Source organism: Salmo salar, chromosome ssa14 (assembly GCF_905237065.1).
Source record: "Salmo salar chromosome ssa14, Ssal_v3.1, whole genome shotgun sequence".
Taxonomy (NCBI): Eukaryota; Metazoa; Chordata; class Actinopteri; order Salmoniformes; family Salmonidae; genus Salmo; species Salmo salar.
The window spans coordinates 19,820,348-19,840,090 of NC_059455.1; the positions used below are offsets into that span (position 1 = coordinate 19,820,348).

Here is a 19,743-nt window from a genome sequence, read left to right on the forward strand (position 1 = left end):
TGTACAGATGAACGTGGTACCTTCAGGTGTTTGGAAATTGCTCCCAAGGCTGAACCAGACTTGTGGAGGTCCACAATTTTTGGCTAGATTTCTTTTGATTTTACCATGATGTCAAGCAAAGAGGCACTGAGTTTGACGGTAGGCCTTGAAATACATCCACAGGTGCACCTGCAATTGACTCAAATGATGTCAATTAGCCCATCAGAATCTTCTAAAGCCATGACGTAATTTTCTGGAATTTTCCAAGCTGTTTAAACTTAGTGTATGTAAACTACTGACCCACTGGAATTGTGATACTGTGAAATCTGGAAACAATTGTTGGAAAATTACCGTAAATTCCAGACTATAAGCCGCAACTTTTTTCCCAGGCTTTGAACCTCGCGGCTTAAACAATGACGCGGCTAATATATGGATTTTTCCCGCTTTCAATTTAATTTTTTTTTTAAAAAACACATTCTGTGACGTGCTCAGTTTTTTGGCGGCATGAAGCTTTCATTAGACCGATGAAATTGCCGAACGGGTTAAGATCAAACAACTTTTTTGTTTACTGTTTAGATTAAATCGAGCGCTCTCAAACTTCCCATCATTCTGATTACGGTAGTCATTTTGTCACCCTCATCATGGCAAAGACATGGAGAAATGCATATGATGCAGCTTTCAAGTTGAATGCGATTGATCTGGCTGTTGGAAAAGGAAATAGAGCTGCTGCACGGGAGCTTGGTCTTATTGAGTCGATGATAAGACGTTGGAAACAGCAGCGTGAGGAATTGACTCAGTGCAAAAAGACAACTAAAGCTTACTGCAAATGTTTTATTTTTTGTTACAAGCCGTGTTTCGTTAAAGCCTGTGTAAAGTTCATTTGTTTCAATGTACTGGTAGGCACCTGCGGCTTAGACTTATTTATGTTCAAAATAATATATTTTTTAATTCAGTGGGTGCGGCTTATATTCAGGTGCGCTTAATAGTCCGGAAATTACGGTACTTGTCATGCACAAAGTAGTTGTCCTAACCGACTTGCCAAAACTATAGTTTGTTATTAACAAGAAATGTGTGGCGGGGTTGTAAAACTCGTTTTAATGACTCCAACCTAAGTGCATGTTAACTTCCCACTTCAACTGTGTAAATATGTACATACAGTATTCTCAACTAACCTGTACCCCCCGCTCATTAACTAGGTACCGGTACCCATTGTATTTAGCCTTGTTTTCTGTTAATATTTTTCCTTCAGTTCATTTAGCAAATTTTTCGTACTTTTTAAAACTGTTAGGGGCTCGTAAGTAAGCGTGTCACAGTAAGGTCTACCCCTGTTGTATTCGGTGCATGTGAAAAATACTATTTCATTTGAACTCCAGCTGCACCTCTGTCTGAAGTCAGTCAGCTTGCCTTTGTAGATTTCTGCTCTGATTTACAGACAAACTTTAGATGCTCAAGGCTTTGAGTCTAAGTGCCTCCTGAGTTCCCATTCACTAACTATAATGAGTTAGACAGATTTGGTATCCGCTGACCAGTAACATCTCAGCACTTTTTTTTTTATTTTTCATTGATAGCTGAACCTTGGGACATGAACCTTAAAGATCCACACTGGATCTGTGCCCCAAATGGCTCCTTATTCTCTGTATAGTGGACTACTTTTGACTGGGGCCCAAAGGGCTCTGGTCAAAAGTAGTGCACTGTATAGGGAATAGGGTGCCATTTGGGGGACACCAAGGGACCTGGTTTATTGTACAGTAAGCATCTGTACTGTCCGCCTGCAGTATGTAGTGTACAGTAGCCTGTCTGTAAAGTGGGCCCTGGCTGTGATGACCATATAAGCCTGGGTTGGCCGGGGAGCCACAGGGAAGGGAAGGGTCCGTTAGTGAGGCTCAGGCAGCAGGCATCGCCTAAAAAGGAAACGGTGCTGATTTGATTGTTTCCCCCATTACATCCAGCAGAGATAAACATTGTGATGCAGAGGAAGGGAGAGGGAGGAACATTCTCCGGGGGGGGGGCTGGGTGAAGGCGGGAGAGAGTGAGTGAGTTTTACCCGTCATGTCAGTCCAGTCTTTACTTTCAGACGACCCTGGGCAGCTATGGTAGCGTTTCGTAAACATTCCTGGGAGAGGACTAGGATCGAGCATACCATTCCTCCCATTTCTACTCCTCCTCCTCATCTCCTCCTCCTCCTGTCCCTCTACTCTTCCTCCACCTCCTCCTTTCCCTTCCTATTCTATGGTCAAAGACTCTTATTGTTTTCTACACTGTTGTGTTGTGTGGTTCTCCTTTCTCTTTCATATGCTGGCACAAAGCCTCCTGCAGCAGCAGCACAGACAACTGAGTTCCTGGGGACAATCTATGAAAAGGAAAACTGAGCTTTAAATGTCGAAAACCTGGGCAAAGAAAGCAGAGTGATAATGGGTGTGTCTGTCTAGCGGTATGGGTTACAACCTTTGTCAGCACTGAAAAGCAGGTAGGACTTCTTTGTCCAACTCACCATTTTCCTGTGCAGTAATCATTTCATGTGTTAGTGCCAAAACTAGCACTGTGAGTATGGTGGCTACTGGGCTACACCCTGCAATTGACTGTGAGGATGCTAGCCTACAAGGACTGTAATGATTGCGCTCTTGTATGGCCTCTTTGGTGCACAGTGTTTTAGAAACCAAAGGAAATTCTGAAAGGGAAGGAGTCTCTGAAAGGAAATATAAGGACTGAGCATTGGATGGATGGAGTCTAGTACAGTATGTATCTTAAATTATTCATAGCACGAAGCAGCTTACTGAGTAGCTATAGAAAGCATCAGGCATAAATCACTGTACTATACAGAATAGTGAAGACTGCATGCATATTTTAGTGTTAAGCTCTGTTGCACTTGAACTTGGTGCTAATTATTTCCACAAGTGTTCTTTCCAGAAGTAAGACGTGATTAAAACCATCTGCATAAAGGGTTTATACAGTAATTATCTAGGGTTGCCTCTGGTATTCATTCTTAATGTATTGACTCATCAGTGCTCAAAGCTCTTCAAATGTCTTTAACTGTAAGGGAGCATTCCACAAGGCGTCCTATTCCCTTTGTGCCCTACTTCTGGCCAGAACCCTATATAGGGTGTAATTTGGGACACTACCTATATGTTAAGTCACCATCTATGGCATTGTCTTTCTGTCAACATTCTGACTTTCTAGGGACAGGGGACCACTTTGTGTGGTGTATGTCAAGTCACCATCTATGTGGCATTGTCTTTCAGTCAACAAGGGACCTCTTTATTATGTGGTTCTCAGTGGCTTGTGATCAGTGGCTTGTGATCAGTGGCTTGGGCTAGGTCTAAGTTAAGAGTGGCTGCTGTCAGCCCCGTCTGTGGAAACCTACCTCTTGTTTCTGTCTCGCAGATGGGTTCTCATAAACAGCTGTAGCAGCAGCACTGTGGGAGGGACGTCATGATGAGTCACCCTCAATGTTAAAGAGCCTCGTCGTTCGTTGTCTCCTGCGGTCTCCTCTCCTGCTCTGAAGGACACGACTGAGGCTGTTTCCCAAATGGGGCACTATTCCCTATGGGCCCTGGTCAAATGTAGTGCACTACGAAGGGATTCGTGTGCCATTAGAGAGGCAGTTTGAGGATGAGCTCTCTCACTGGGTCTTAAACAGAACTTCGCCCCAAAGCTGGCTGGGTAAATGTGCTAAAGCCATCAAACAGGTTGCATACCATACAGTCAGACAGACGCCAGCGTCATCTCCGCTCTCACTCTTTCTGTCTCTCTCTCTCATCTCTCTCTTTCTGTGTCTGTTCTTCTGGGTTACAGCTTGATGCAGCACGAGCTCATCAGGAAATCTCTAATCCAGATCTAGAGAAGTTGACTCTCAAATGAATTTCAGTTTGGCTTGGATCGTTTCCCCGACTATCAGTGCATCGTGCCAAGAAGATGCTTGGTGTGTGTAAAGCTTCACAGTGGGTTGTGCTGTAACCTATGTTATTCAGTCATGGTATCTTTGGCGTGCCACGCATTGGTGCAGACTTCACGTGTGTGTCCGTCCGCTCTGTATGCCTGAGACAAGGTCAGGCCTCCTTCCAGACAGCCTTCTGTTCAACCAGACTGGGCTGGTATAGAGACTATGGTAGTTTGGTTAAATATTCATATGTTTACCAGTCCCTGCTGCGCTGCTGCGTCCAGTCTCACTGGGGTGGGAGCACTCCTACTGGAGATGCTAATTAGTACCATGTGCCCTGCCTCCCCCTCTGCTTCCTCACACCGCTGACTCCCTCCCCCATCGGCCTTAACCCCCTCTGTCCTCTCTGTTTCAAAATATAGAATACATGATGACTGTTTAAGGGATTCCAAAAGCCTGGTCAACACTACATGGCAAAAAGTATGTGGACAACCCTTCAAGTTAGTGGATTCGGCTATTTCAGCCACATTGTTCATTAGGAGTTTCATGAAATGGGTTTCCTTGGCCGAGCAGCCGCACACAAGCATAAGATCACCATGCACAATGCCAAGCGTCAGCTGGAGTGGTGTAAAGCTTGCCGCCATTGGACTTTTGAGCAGTGGAAACGTGTTCTCTAGAGTGATGAATCACGCCTCATCTGGCAGTCTGACAGATGAATCTGGGTTTGGTGGATGCCAGGAGAACGCTACCTGTCTGAATGCATAATGTCAACTGTAAAGTTTGGTGGAGGAGGAATAATGGTCTGGGGCTGTTTTTCATGGTTTGGGCTAGGCCCCTAAGTTCCAGTGAAGGGAAATGTTAATGCTACAGCATACGATGACATTCTAGACGATTCTGTGCTTCCAATTTTGTGGCAACAGTTTGGGGAAGGCCCTTTCTGTTTCAGCATGACAATGCCCCCGTGCACAAAGCGAGGTCCATACAGAAATGGTTTGTCGAGATCGGTGTGGAAGAACTTGACTGGCCTGCATAGAGCCCTGACTTCAACCCCATCGAACACTTTTTCGGATGAATTGGAACGCCCATTGCGAGCCAGGCCTAATCGCCCAACATCAGTGCCCGACCTCACTAATACTCTTGTGGCTGAATGGAAGCAAGTCCCCGCAGCAATGTTCCAACATCTAGTGGAAAGCCTTCCCAGAAGGGTGGAGGCTGTTATAGCAGCAAAGGGGAGGACCAACTGCCTATTAATTCGCATGATTTTGGAATGAGATGTTCGACAAGCACATATATTTGTACATGTAGTGTATTATTGACAGTCCTGTTCTTTTTATGTATTGCTGTTTTCTTGAACAGACCTGGGTATTACTGCACTTTAATGGACAGTACTGCTTTTACTATGAGTTTAAAGTTGCCTTTATACACCTCTTAATGTAAGCCTTCCAGTTGAAACTGTATGCTCTGCATCTTCAATGCCTGAAGTGTTACAATGTCCATGTTGTTCAGCCACATGCTGTCATGAATGTTGTGTCCATCAGTGTCATCAATGCTCTACTGTGGTTGGTTGAGCCTGTTGCTGCTCATTCCTTATCCACTCCGGTCATTGAGTTCAATCAAAGTGGATTTGCCTGCCAACACACACACACACACAGTCAGTCACATCTGCTTCCCCTGCTCTGAGAGCTACAGACAGCTAATATGTCCGTGGTTAAAGAAGCCAGATCTTGTGACTAGCGTCCGAGCTCTCTCCCCCTTCCTCCTCCCTCTTTCCCCCAGCCTCTCCTTATTACCTGTGAGGGCACCAGGCCTTGGTGAGTAATACACACTGGCAGCTGGGACTCTGTCGTATTTATCACTGACACTTTACTACAGTCACTGCAATCATCTACTCCAGCTAGGCTACTACCCAATCCACACTTCTCTCCTTCCTTGTTCCTCACTCCCTTGTTCTCTCTGTCGCTTCCTGTTTGTCCAACCTAGCGCCAAACACCGATCTTCAGCATAAAAAAGGACACAGCGTAGCAGCGACTAAGCAAACAGTTTAGCCTGTTGTATACTGTCATCTGCTGATGCCATGGATAGTGTGGTCTGGTATCAGTGATACTGTAGCAGCATGCAGATCTCTGAATAGGCCTAAGCTTCTATTCTTCTATATCCTTCCGTTTCACTAACGGTAGTTTTCCTCTCCTCCTTTGGCAGGTGACATCACACAGAAAGGCTATGAAAAGAAGAGGTCCAAATTAATTGGGGCCTTCCTCCCTCAGGCACCAGGTAAAGGTAAATACCCCTCCAATCAAAACAATAACGATGTCTGTCTCAACTAATCTGGAAATAGTGATATGGATTCTGGAGTAGAGTTCTGAAATAATATGGATTCTGGAGTAGAGGTCTTTGTTTTAGACTGTATACCTCAAACCCAAAGCTTGTCTAACACAATACTCATCTCAGATTCTCTGCCCTCCCAAGTCACTAGGTTCAAGACTAGTGGGGGAAATGACTGGTTCATTCTTATTAGTGTATATATATATATCACACACACACTGGCATAACTTGCTTATGTAGACCTAACTAATATAATCTCACAGACCCAATCTAGCTAATAATGTTCTCACTATTAGGTCTTGAAAGCTATAGAACGACAGAGGAACAATAGATTTGACATTACCTCACTTTTCAATTTGTTTTATTAATCATTTTACATTTAATCTCATTAGCACAAAGTTAGGCAAAGCGTTACTGTAGTGGATGTGTGGGTTGCAGTTCCGATTAGCTATAACCCTCTGTCATGTCTAATGTTCTACAACAGGGGTATTAAAGTTCTGATATCCAAGTGGCCATTTTGGAAAATAAACCCGGTCAGAAGAAATGTTCATTGTTGACCCAGAAGACACCAATGACAAAGCTCTTTTGTGCTCACAGAGGACTGTATAACAATGGCCTCCACTGCATTTGCTGTGTGAATGGTTGTTTCCCCATCTAATATTTTCAAGTGGGAGTGAGGATTTGTGTCCAAAATGGTACCTTATTCCCTATATAGTGCACTACAAACGTAGTAGGGTTCCAGTCTGTGCTACATTCCATCAGACGGCTTGTCACTGAAGGCCCCAGGACACATGTTTGACACCTCTGTTCTACCAAGACATTGACTAATGAAACATTTACTAAATGCCATTGGAGGCAATCTGAATTGCTTTTTTTTCAAATTCCCTGACTAGTGTTATAAAAGCTGTACAGTTCCTTTACTGAGGGGGGTGGTGTGTGTGTGAACATGGTAGTAGGCCTAGGAGGGTGGGAGCAGGGTTCTGCAGAGGTTTAAAAGTATCTAAATGAATAGGGTTAGGGTTGGGAGCCATCCGGTCCACATCACCCAGTGTGTCCTAAATGGCACCCACAGAATGGAGACGGGAAGCCTGCCAGGAAAAACACCCTCGCTCGGAAGTTAGTGTGAACACACAGGAAACATTTATTTTAAAAGGTTATTGTTCTTCATGCGACAGTATGGGCAAGGGCAGCTGCTACTGTTGGCAGACAGACACAGACCCACTAATAGGTATTTGTCCTAAATAGCACCCTATTCCCTACATAGTTCACTACTTTTGACCAGAGCCTTAAGGGAATATGGTGCCATTTCAGTGACACACCCAATCATTGAGGGCGAGGCTGACCAATATGTCTCAAATACATATTTTAACATGGGATGCACTGAATCCAGGTAAATCTAGGCCACTTAGCATTATCCATGATGAGGTATGTGTGTAATTTAATATCATGCCATATGGTGTCTACAGTGCCAAGGAGCCTTCAGATATGAGAAAGCCCCTTGTTATTTATTCTCTTATTACAACAGGGTTGTAGTCTCAATGTCAGTGAAGAGGCGACTCCGGGAGGCTGGCCTTCTAGGCAGAGTTGCAAAGAAAAAGCCATATCTCAGACTGGCCAATTGAAAAGATTAAGATGGGCAAAAGGACACTGGACAGAGGAAGCCTAGAAGGCCAGCATCCCAGAGTCACTGCTTCACTTGACGTTGACTGGTGTTTTGCAGGTACTATTTAATGAAGCTGCCAGTTGAGGACTTGGAGGCATCTTTCTCAAACTAGACACTCGAATGTACTTGTCCTCTTGCTCAGTTGTGCACCGGGGCCTCCCACTCTTTCTATTCTTGTTAGAGCCAGTTTGCGCTGTTCTGTGAAGGGAGTAGTACACAGCGTTGTACGAGATCTTCAGTTTCTTGGCAATTTCTCGCATGGAATAGCCTTCATTTCTCAGAAGAATAGACTGATGCGTTTCAGAGGAAAGTTCTTTGTTTCTGGCCATTTTGAGCCTGTAATCGAACCCAAATGCTGATGCTCCAGATACTCAACGAGTTAAGGGCACAGGGAAAGAACCAGATGTAGACACGGGAGGCAGATGGTTCGAGTCTCTGATATTTATTATAATCCAAGGTGCAGGCAAGAGAATGTTATGGACAGGCAAAAGATCATAAACAAGGTCAAAGTCCAGGAGGTAGTGGCAGGCAGTATGATCAGGTGGGTTCAGGGTCAAGGGTCAAAACCAGGATGACTAGGAAATGAGAGGAAACCGCAGGAGCACAGAAAAACACGCTGGTTGACAAGACGAACTGGCAACAGACAAACGGAACAAATATCCAGGGACAAACGGATAGACAATCAAAGACAGGTGAAACCGATCAGGGTGTGACAGTACCCCCCCCCCCCCGCCACCTGGTGTCCTACCTGGGTGCATAGCTGGCTGACGGGGGTACCGGCAGTGATGAGGGCCGGGTCCAGGATGTCTTTAGTGGGGAACCCAGCACCTCTCCTCTGGGCCATAACCCTCCCAGTCAACCATGTACTGGAAACCCCTGCCCCGTGGTCGACCCCTCAGGAGGCGTCTCACCGTGTACGCTGGCTGACCGTCAACGACACGGGGGAGGGATGGGCCTAGAAACAGAAGACAAAGGACTGAGACAAGGGCTTAATCTTGGAAACATGAAAATTAGGGTGAACAGAGGGTATGGGGTAACAGCAGTGGGACTAAGGACTCTAGAAATGGGGAAAGTTTGTGGAATTCCACCCGGAGGGGCAGGTCCCGTGTGGACAACCGTACCCTCTGCCTGACCCACTAGCGGGGAGCCAGAGTCCGGTGGCGGTCCGCTTGTTGACGATACTTGGAGGTGGTCTTGAGAAGAGCCGCCTGAGCTCTTTTCAAGGTACGCCGACAGCGGGGGACGAACACCTGGGCATGTTTACCTCAACTTCTTGCTCTGAGAAGAGCGGAGGCTGATTCCCCCTTCGAACGCTGCATGGGGTGAGTCCAGTACCCGAGCAGGGAACTGTGTTCCTAGCATATTCCACCCAGGCCAGTTTCTGGCTCCAGTTGGTTTACTAGCAACGAGACACCGACGTGTCGTCTCCATGTCTTGATTGGCTCGCTCCGACTGGCTGTTTTCGATTGGGGATGAAACCCTGAGGACAGACTGGCCGATGACCCAATAAGGATGCAGAATGCCTTCCAGAATCGGGACGGGAACTGAGGACCCCGATCTGAGACCATGTCGACCGGGAGTCCATGGATTTGGAAGATGTGCTGCACCTTGGGCTGGTCGATATCCTTGGCTGAAGGTAACTTGGGAAGAGGGATGAAATGGGCGGTTTTGGAAAACCTCTCCGCCACCGTCAGAATGGTGGCGTTACCATCTGACGGGGGAAGCCCATGGACAAAATCCAGGTAGAGGCCAGATGGAGCTTTCCGGAGTCTTGCTTTGAGCGCACACCATGCATGCGGCGACGAAGGCCGAGACGTCAGGAGCCATGGTGGGCCACCAGAAGCATTGTCGGAGGAAAGACGGGGTACGACGAGCCCCAGGATAACCGGTAAGCCTGGAGGAGTGAGCCCATTCCAGGACTTGAGACCGGGCCGAATCAGGAATGAACATCCTGTTAGCCAGGGTCCGGCTGGGAACGTTGTGTCTTGCGGACCAGAGCCTCAATACCCCAAACAACTAAAGCCTCCGAACATGGGGCAGGGAGGATGGTCTTAGATTCAGCGGGAGTGGCAGTGGAACTGTACAGACGGGAGAGCGTCTGGCTTCAAGGTTTTGGACCCTGGGCTGTAGGAGATGGTTAAATTGAACCTTGTAAATAACAGAGCCCAACGAGCTTGCCTTGGGTTGAGGTGCTTGGCAGTGCGGAGGTATTCTAAATTCTTATGACCCGTCCATACCAGAAATGGATGTTCTGCCCTTTCCAGCCAGTGCCTCCACTCCTCCAGAGCCATCTTAACCGCTAGGAGTTCCTAGTTCCCAACGTCGTAGTTCTTCTCCGTAGGGTTGAGACGATGGGACATGAAGGCACAGGGATGAAGCTTTTGGTCCTGGACAGATCGCTGGGAAAGGATGGCCCCTACTCCCACGTCGGAAGCGTCAACCACAAACTGACGAGTCGGGTTCGGATGGATGAGGGCAGTAGTGAATCGCTGCTTTAGATCCCCTAAAGCCTTGTCTGCTGCTGGAGACCATGTGAACGGTACCTTGGGAGAGGTGAGTGCAGAGAGGGGGGCCGCCAGATTGCTGTACCCCCGAATGAAACGGCAGAAATGAGCAAACCACAGAAACCGTTGTAGCTGCACCCTGGACGTGGGCTTGGCTCAATTCCCCACCACTCACCTTTTCCGGATCCGTCTGAACATTCCCTTCAGCAATGATGTATCCCAGAAAGGAGATAGTGGCGCGGTGGAACACACACTTCTCAGCTTTCACAAACTGATTTTCCAGGAGGCGCTGAAGGACCTGTCGACCGTGTTCCTGGGCAGAACGAGAGAACCAGGATGTCGTCGAGGTAGACAAAAACAAAACGATTCAACATGTCCCGGAGCACATCGTTGACCATGGCCATTGACCAAACAGCATGACCAGGTACTCGGTGTCCACTGGCAGTGTTGAAAGCCGTCTTCCACTCGTCTCCTTCGTATCCCCATAGGGTGGTAGGCATTCCAAAGGTCCAGTTTGGAAAAGATGGTAGCCCCCTGGAGAGGTTCGAGAGGAGTGGTAGAGGGTACCGATTTGCTTGTAACGTCATTGAGGCCCCGGTAATCAATGCATGGACGCAGGGTCTTGTCATTCTTCCCCACAAAGAATCCTGTGCCAGCAGAAGAGGCAGAAGGACGAACACTCCCAACAGCCAGAGAGTCCTCTGTACTCCTCCATGGCCTTGGTCTCAAGACCAGACAGGGTATATAGCTGGCCTCGAGCCAGTGTGGTGCCCGGGAGGAGGTCAATGGCACAATCGTAAGGACGATGTGGAGGAAGGGAGGTAGCACGAGCCTTGCTGAAAACCTCAAGGTCATCGTACTCTGCTGGAACGGCAGAGATCCGAGGCCGTACTCAACCCTGGAGGCAGACGTTCCGGGGAAGGCTGCGCCGCCTTCAGGCAATGTGTATGGCAGAACGGGCTCTGAACCCGTGGTCCAGTCAATATCGGGGTTGTGCTTCTTGGAGCCAAGAAAATAGGGGTGTGGGTAGACTCAGTGAGGAGAAGCTGTATTGACTCACTGTGGTTTCCAGATACCTGCATATTAATGGACTGCTGTGCGTGACTCTTCCAATGGAGTGGCCGTCCAGTGCCCTGGCATCCATAGGAACAGAGAGGAGTCGAGTAGGGATACTTAGTTCTGATACCAGGGTAGCATCCATGAAACGCATCTGCCACAGAGTCAATGAGCACCCGGAGAGACTTAGACTGGTCTACCCACAGCAATAAAAAGGAGTTTGGGTAATGGGAATTAAAGGGTTCCCAGTCAGGCTCATCAGTGTAGTAGCCTGCGTGAACGTTCCCTAGGCGATAGTCTAGCTCTTCCCAGTTGCATAGGTTCCGGTGTATCCGACTCACCCGTCGTCAATGATTCGAGGGAGCTCGGGTGGCCTCGGATCCTCTTGGGAAAAACACCATTTGAGGACTTCCGGATTCCGTCAGAGGTGAGCGAGCTGCAACGGATGCATGAGTGTGACCTAGGCCAGACCTCTCACTCCTGTATTCCCGTAGACGTCCATCAATCCTAATGGCGAGGGCAATGAGAGAATCGAGGTCCACAGGTAACTCCTAAGCAGCTAGCTCATCTTTTATCACCTCTGATAATCCGTGAAGGAAAGAATCGAATAAGGACTCTGGATTCCAGGCACTCTCGGTGGCCAACGTGCAAAAGACTACAGCGTAGTCTGCCACACTATGGAAGTCTTGGCGTAATTCAAGTAGTTCAGGCTGACACTCTCCCGGATACCGGAGAATCGAAAACCTTCCTCACCTCTGCCATGAAGTCTTCCAGATCACAACAAATAGCGGATTGTTGCTCCCAAACTGCCATAGCCCAGGAGAGCGCCCTTCCCGACATTGGCGTATATTATTACGCTATCTTTGACCGGTCAGAAGATGGCTACAGCTCAAATGAGGGAGCACTGAGAAAGAAATAACCCTGGCAGGATCCCCAGAATATCGCTCCGGAGGTGGTAAGTGGGGAGCCGGGGTAGGCTGTACAAACCCACCACTGACAGTAGACAGGTTACTGGGTGGTTGGGAGGTCTCAGAGGTGGCAGGCTGCCTAATGAGCTAACTCACTGATTCGCTCCATGATAGTCTTGAACCCTTGGTCGTGGCGTTCCGTCAGGGAACGAAGCCCTTCCAAAAGGTCCAGTAATAGCTCCTCATGCCTCCCAATGGTGGCTCCCTGCAGGGAGACAGCGTGGCGGAGCTGGTCCAAGTCTGCTGGGTCTGTCATGGCCAGTTTGTACTTTAAGGGCACAGGGCGAGACCCGGATGCAGACACGGGAGGCAGATGGTTCGAGTCTCTGATATTTATTATAATCCAAGGGGCAGGCAAGAGAATGGTTGTGGATAGGCAAAATATCATAAACAAGGTCAGAGTCCAGGAGGTACAGAGTGGCAGGCAGGCTCGAGGTCAGACGGGCGGGGTTCAGAGTCAAGGGTCAACCAGGAGGACTAGCAAAAGAGAAGGAAAAAGCAGGCGCACGTAAAAACATGCTGGTTGACAAGACAAGACGAACTGGCAACAGGGAACACCGGAATAAATACCCAGAGACTAATGGGGAAAACGGGTGACACCTGGAGGTGGGTGGAGACATTCACAAAGACAGGTGAAACAGATCAGGGTGTGCCGCTAGTCTAAAGACGGCCAGTTTTATTGCTTCTTTAATCAGGACAACAGTTTTCAGCTGTGCTAACATAATTGCAAAAGGGTTTTCTAATGATCAATTAAAATGATAAACTTCGATTAGCTAACACAACGTGCCATTGGAACACAGGAGTGATGGTTGCTGATAATGGGCCTCTGTACGGCTATGTAGATATTCCATAAACAATCTGCCGTTTCCATCTACAATAGTCATTTACAACATTAACCATGTGTACACGGTATTTTTGATCAATTTGTTATTTTAATGGACAAAAGTGCTTTTCTTTTAAAATCAAAGACATTTCTAAGTGACACCAACCTTTTGAACGGTGGTGTAAATCGAACACACAGGGAATTTACTGAATGGTTGCCTCCCAAATGGCACAATATCCCTGGTCAAAAGTAGTGCGCTTAGTAGGGAATAAGGTAGCTTGATGTTGATGTCTGAAACAAGCCAAGTGTGTAAAGAAACTTGCTAGTCTAACCTCAACCTCCTGTAGCTCGTCACATTATGGCCCTCTGAACACAAGACCTGCCCAGTTAAATGTTGTATTATAGTGCTGTTAAATCTCTCATCCAAAATGGAGCCATTCCATTCCCCACAAACCTACTGCTATTGGTGGATGTCAAACTGTTCTAATCTGCGTCCCAAATGGCCCTATAGGCTCTAGTCAAAAGTACATACTGTAGGGAAGGGTGCCATTTGAGAGATGGGCAGATCTGTCCATTACACAATTGTGAGATGGTCTGAAAGCCTGCTCTGTAGCACTGTATAGCATTGCTCTGTGTGAGCCTACCTCCCAGCCTCTCCCAGCCCTATTCACCCTTTACGGGGCGGCTGCTGAAAACCAATCGTATTACAGAAATATAATGGGCCGTTAAAATGTCACGGCCGGGGCGAGACAGTGCCGGACACGTAAAGTGCCTTTAGAATTATTATTATTATTATTATTATTATTATAAGGGTAATATATTCAAGCACCATCACAGGGCTTAATTTGACAGTGGGTGTACGGTCGGTCTGAAATGGCTCCCAGATGAAGCACTCCTTCATCACCCTCTTACCAACTGTTACTCAGGAATCTAATAACCACCAGTACACTCTGCTGGCTACCACTGCATAACCATTAGAAAGGTCAGTTGAGTGTCAGGCGGATGCCTGGCTTGTGACTAGGGTTGCAAAATTCCAGTAGCTTTCCCAAAATTCCCAGGTGCTCTAGAAATCCTGGTTGGAAGATGCACAGAATCAGAAGGGAATACACGGGTAACCCTTAATGCTCCAACCAGGATTTTCTGGAAAACCTGGACTTTTTGGTAAAGTTTAGCAATCCTAGTTGGTCTTCACATGGGGCCTGGCATTCTCATCACACTTGTCTCAAGTCAATAAAAGGCTGAGAGAGCAGCCAGTTACACCAGTAGTGTGATGGTGGTTTCCTCTGAGTCTCTAGCCCAGTGAACCACAGTGAGTCTGAAGTCTGAGCACATACATAAAACAGATACTGTACTGGTCTCAAGCGAATCTAATATTGATTTTGGAAGTCGAGGTCCAGGACAAACATACTTACTGTAAGTGGTTGTAAAATAATACATTCATCAGGGGATTCCCCACAACTAGGTTAAATTAGGACTACAGTATCAGTTATTCCACGAAATGCGTGCCTTTTTGATATTTTAAGTATAAATTGTGCACATATTCCATTTTAAAAGCCTAATAAATTAAGTGCATTTTAATATAGACCACATGGAAAATTAAATAAATCTGATAATTTTAAAGACTTGCTAATGTGCCAAACTTCTGCCAAGATTTTGACATGTGCATCCTCTTACTTCAAGGAATATTTGAACCCATTTAATTCAAACGTTTATCCAAGTTTTCACCGTCATTGTAAAGCTCTAGTTGTTATTTTGTTCCTTTAAACAGTCATTTCTGAAGATGTTTTAATGTGGTCAGTAATTAATTTTAAGGTCAAAGAACCCTGTCACACATTTTTAAGGTCAACCCTGTTACGGGAAGTGAACTAGTGTTTTAATATGATAAAACTATTTATTTGCACCCAACAAAAAATTCAAAAAACATTGAACATCTAATAATCAAATAATAGTGTAAAAGCAGGTAAGCTGGCTGTAATCTTTTTGGTCATTTTCTGGTGTTTTGTGGAAAACTGAGTGAGTCGAGCATAACATGTCAACCCTGTTACCCATAGCCAGGCTAGAAATGTTTTAATAATTTAAATGTTTTGGTGAAGCTAGCATTCAAGTTTCCCTCCCTGTTGGACACGACAAGCTTCCTTCCCCCTGTCACAAGTGTATTTATGGCTGATTTAAGATGTTGTCAACCCTCTTTTATTTAGTCTTTATTTGGCACTTAATCACCCCTTACATTTGTGGGAATTGGCCTATACGGATAGGGCTAAATTTAAATGTTTCTTACAGAAGAAATATGAAAAGCATATGCATAACCATGGTAGCAATTAAAATGAAACAGTCTGGAGATTATGGGAACATTTGTGGAATAAAAGTGAGGACAAAACAGTTCACCTGACAGAAGACTGAATCGAAATATTACACTGTTGATTTTGTGCGTTTTTACTGTACTTTTCACCACATATGTTAACGAAATATGAAAATATTCTGGATATGTTCAGTAGCATCAGAATATTCTTGGAAAATGTCAAAGTAGAGTTTTCAACCATATACGCTATATATACAAAAGTATGTGGACACCCCTTGAAATTAGTGGATGCGGCTATTTCAGCCACATCCGTGTCTGACAGGTGTATAAAATCGACCACACAGCCATGCAATCTCCATAACATTGGCAGTAGAATGGCCTTACTGAAGAGCTCAGTGACTGTCAACGTGGCACCGTCATAGGATGCCGCCTTTCCAACAAGTCAGTTCGTCACATTTCTGCCCTGCTAGATCTGCCCCGGTCAATTGTAAGTGCTGTTATTGTGAAGTGGAAACGTATAGGAGCAATAACTGCCGCGAAGCTCACAGAACGGGACCGCCGAGTGTTGAAGCGCATTGCGCGTAAAAATTGTATGTCCTCAGTTGAGCCCTGACCTCAACGTCATCGAACGTCTTTGGGATGAATTGGAACGCCGGCTGTGAGCTAGGCCTAATCGCCCAACATCAGTGCTCGACCTCACTTATGCTCTTGTGGCTGAAATATAAGCACGTCCCCGCATCAATGTTCCAACATCTAGTGGCAAGCCTTCCCAGAAGAAGGGAGGCGGTTATATCGGCAAAGGGGGGACCAACTCCATATTAATGCCCATGATTTTGGAATGAAATGTTTGACATGCAGGTGTCCACATACTTTTAGTCATGTAGTGTATAAGGTGCTTTTTGCAGTTTTCCTAGCTGTGCCGTGAAGGATCTAGCGTATAGGCAACCCAAGGTATAACGCCATGTCATAGTAATGATAAATGTTGACACGCTATATGACATGAGTTTTATGATATGAAATGTGAAGTGCACGTTTGGACCCACGGGTGTTTTGCTTGCTTGTATGACATCAAAGCAGTATTTATTATAATCCTCAATGTCTCATCCTTGTAATTTATAGCATTTCCCTCATTCAAACAATATAAAATTAGCAAAAGTTGCCCAATTAGCGGGAGAGAAGGGCATCTTGTCGTGCGTGGTGATCAAGTTCAGAATCTATACAAAGCTGTGAAGCGGAAGCCCTGAGCTCTGACATGTATAGCATGTTACTGCACAGCCACTTGCATTCTAATTTAGGTGCTTATCAGTGTCCAAATATGCAATTTCCAACCTGTATATGGGTACAAGTGTAAAGGGCTACTATGCACTTACTATTAGTGATGCACCAATATGAGATTTTTGGCCAATACTGATATCTGATATTTTCCTTGCCCCAAAAAAACGATACCGACGTTATTTACAATTTTAGCAGCCTTTTAGCATTCTAGTACATTTAGACCGCTGCGTCCATGTGTGTTGTTAACTAAGGCACTGCATCTCCATGCAAGAGGCGTCACTACAGTCCCTGGTTCGAATCCAGGCTGTATCACATCCGGCCGTGATTGGGAGTCCCATAGGGCGGCGCACAATTGGCCCAGCGTCGTCCGGGTTTGGCCGGTGTAGGCCGTCATTATAAATAAGAATGAACGTAGTTATTACACTATCACTCGTATTTCATGTCACAACGATTCATCGATACGTATGCTATGATGCTGGTAAAGTTGTCTCGCGCACCTACAGTGCTGGTCATAAAAAAGAAAAGCTAGCAAAAACATAGCAAAAAGACATCTGTTTCAGTAGCTAGTAGTAACTATTTAGCTAGGTGGCATCATCTAAAATAACCCTAATTTATAAGACAGTTCTTATTTGATTAATGGTGGTCGGACCCATCTATGTGAAGCTAGCCACAATAGTGGACTTTGTGGTTAGCCTTTAAAATAAAAGTATGTAATTGAATTGTCATAATTGAATAGATCTACTGGTCATTGTTTTCAGGCTGGTTGTATTGGTGCTAGCTAGGTACCAAGCTAAAGCTAGCTATTGGTTTGTGGCCGGTGTTTGCAGACTTTTTTGTACAGCTTTGACAGTGCTACTGATAGTAGTGGTGGTGCTTGGCTTGCACATGCAAATTCAGAACCCACAACATTCAATAATAGAACTGGTATTTGACGTGTCAAATTAAAAGCTTATTTAACGCGCCACATAGTGTTATTTGACGTATCTTTTTTGATACGCAAAGACTCAAACGGCGTTCCATAGTATGTCGTGAAGCTAATAGTAGTGACACTATTACTGTGTAACTCCATCTGAAAAATAGCGTACTTGGTTAGTGTGTTCCGGTGCTCGACCAGTCGCGAAAGCAAACATCACCCATGACAGAACGGTTGATTGTAAAGGCCAATGAATTCCATTATCTTGGCATTAATGGATTTCGCCTTTGAGTTGTCTGCTGAAATTTTCTTAGTCTTTCAAATGACTGCTCGACTTGTTGACTGCTCGATCCACACAGCAGATGTTGTGGGCCAGGTTAGGAATGCTGTATTGCACGTATAGCGCCAAATTTTACGTGGCGTTATATAGGTATGCACTTCAGCTTTGACATCGGTTTTGCACATCGGCGTTAAACTAGACATCAGGCTGATACCCATGTTGGCATTTTTATCTATTATCGGCCGATTTCATTCACCGACATATCGTGTATTCCTACTTACTAAAGTATTTTTATTTATGGGAAAACATGTTTTTATTAAGTTGAACATGTGCTCTTCATGACAATGTTAAAATTAGGTGAAATGTTTTTCACTAGGTGAATTGGTAGAACGACCCTGTTCATGTGTGGGGAATGCCATTTAGAACACCAGCAACAAACTTTCTCTATTTAGCCTCGACTCAAGCCATTCCAGGTTTACGAAGTGATGCCTGGCAGTGCAAGACTACCCCATCTAAACCATTGACATCGATATAGTGCAGGTTGAAAAAGCGCGGTCTTCACCAGTATCTCTGTGTACCATCTGTGTACTACAGGTAGCTCTAATTCAAACCCTATTATAGATGACTCCCCTAAGGGGGGGAGATGTGTTACATTTCACTCTGGCTTTGACAAATTCTTCATGCTACAATTTTGGAGCTTAAAATACCTTCAGTAGTCTTTAACAATCTATGTATTTTGTTACTATTGAGGTCAGACTCCTCCATCGAGCCTCTTATTGAATGTAGCATATTTCCCTGTGAAAGGTGGACAGGAACAGATGAGACTGAGATTGATTTCCTTTAATGTGTGTGTGGATGAGTGTTCTCTGTGCTTGTCAGTCTGCAGTAGAAAGAGGGAATGGGATCATCGATTTATCATACGTCTCAGTGGTAAACCAAGGGTCATTATAGCAGAGCAGAAAGTAATCCACTTTTTTAGGGCGCTTGCCTAGAGTATTACAAACGACTGCATTGCTCAAGCTCCTGCCTCGAACTTTGGTGTTGAGGACTGAAGTGATTATTTCCACTGTTTCTTTGTTGTGTACATGCGATTTACCTTCTAGGGTTGGGCTGTAATGAAGACTACAGAGATTGAGTCTAAAGCCATCGTAGAGTCAGTCGTAGATCACTAGCTTTGTGTTCTCTAGCTAGCAGACTGTCTGCAACAGTAGAATACTAGTAAATACTTGTTTGAGGGTTATTGTTTCTGTGTGTGTGTCCACGGCATAGGATTTACCCTGAATCATCTCATCCGGAGAGTGACCTTGCTGAGGTTCAGGGGCTGATTGCCACTGTGCTGCAAAAAATTGACAATGAGAGGCTGGATGCATCCCAAATGGCGTCTGATCCCCTATATAGTGCACTACTTTTGACCAGAGCCCATAGTGCATTACTTTTGAGCAGAGCCTATGTAGGGAATAGGATTCCATTTGGGATGCAAAATGAGAGGCTGAGTGACCCAGTCACCTGATGGATTTAATAGGAAACAGAGTTAATTGAGGGAACCCTCCGTTTTAAAAGGAGCGTAACAATACCTTGCCAGACAGACTGGAATAATATCCAGTAATGTCCATGGATGTCTTAGTGGTGAAAAAGTTGTGCTCGCCCGAACAAATAATAGTTTAACAATGTAGATGCAGACTGTATAATGTATTCATTTCCCTCTATTTTTCATAATCTATCTATTAATTTGATCCTTATACTATACAGTACACCACTATATGCTCATCTATAATAGGCTATCT

The 19,743-nt window shown here is 45.5% G+C and overlaps 1 protein-coding gene across 23 annotated transcripts in view; it reads left to right on the forward strand.

The window, feature by feature from the left end:
* Window positions 1–19,743, forward strand: part of LOC106568825 (disco-interacting protein 2 homolog C) — a 254,879-nt gene that overhangs the window by 142,461 nt on the left and 92,675 nt on the right. For 15 of the 23 annotated variants that reach the window (XM_045694041.1, XM_045694044.1, XM_045694045.1 and 12 more), the window contains one exon: window positions 6,056–6,133. In XM_045694041.1, the coding sequence (XP_045549997.1) occupies window positions 6,056–6,133 (78 nt within the window). Of the gene's footprint in view, window positions 1–2,059; window positions 2,447–2,510; window positions 2,715–3,789; window positions 3,899–6,055; window positions 6,134–19,743 lie in introns of those variants that run through there. The other 8 variants (XM_045694042.1, XM_045694063.1, XM_045694050.1 and 5 more) reach the window with 6 other exon arrangements.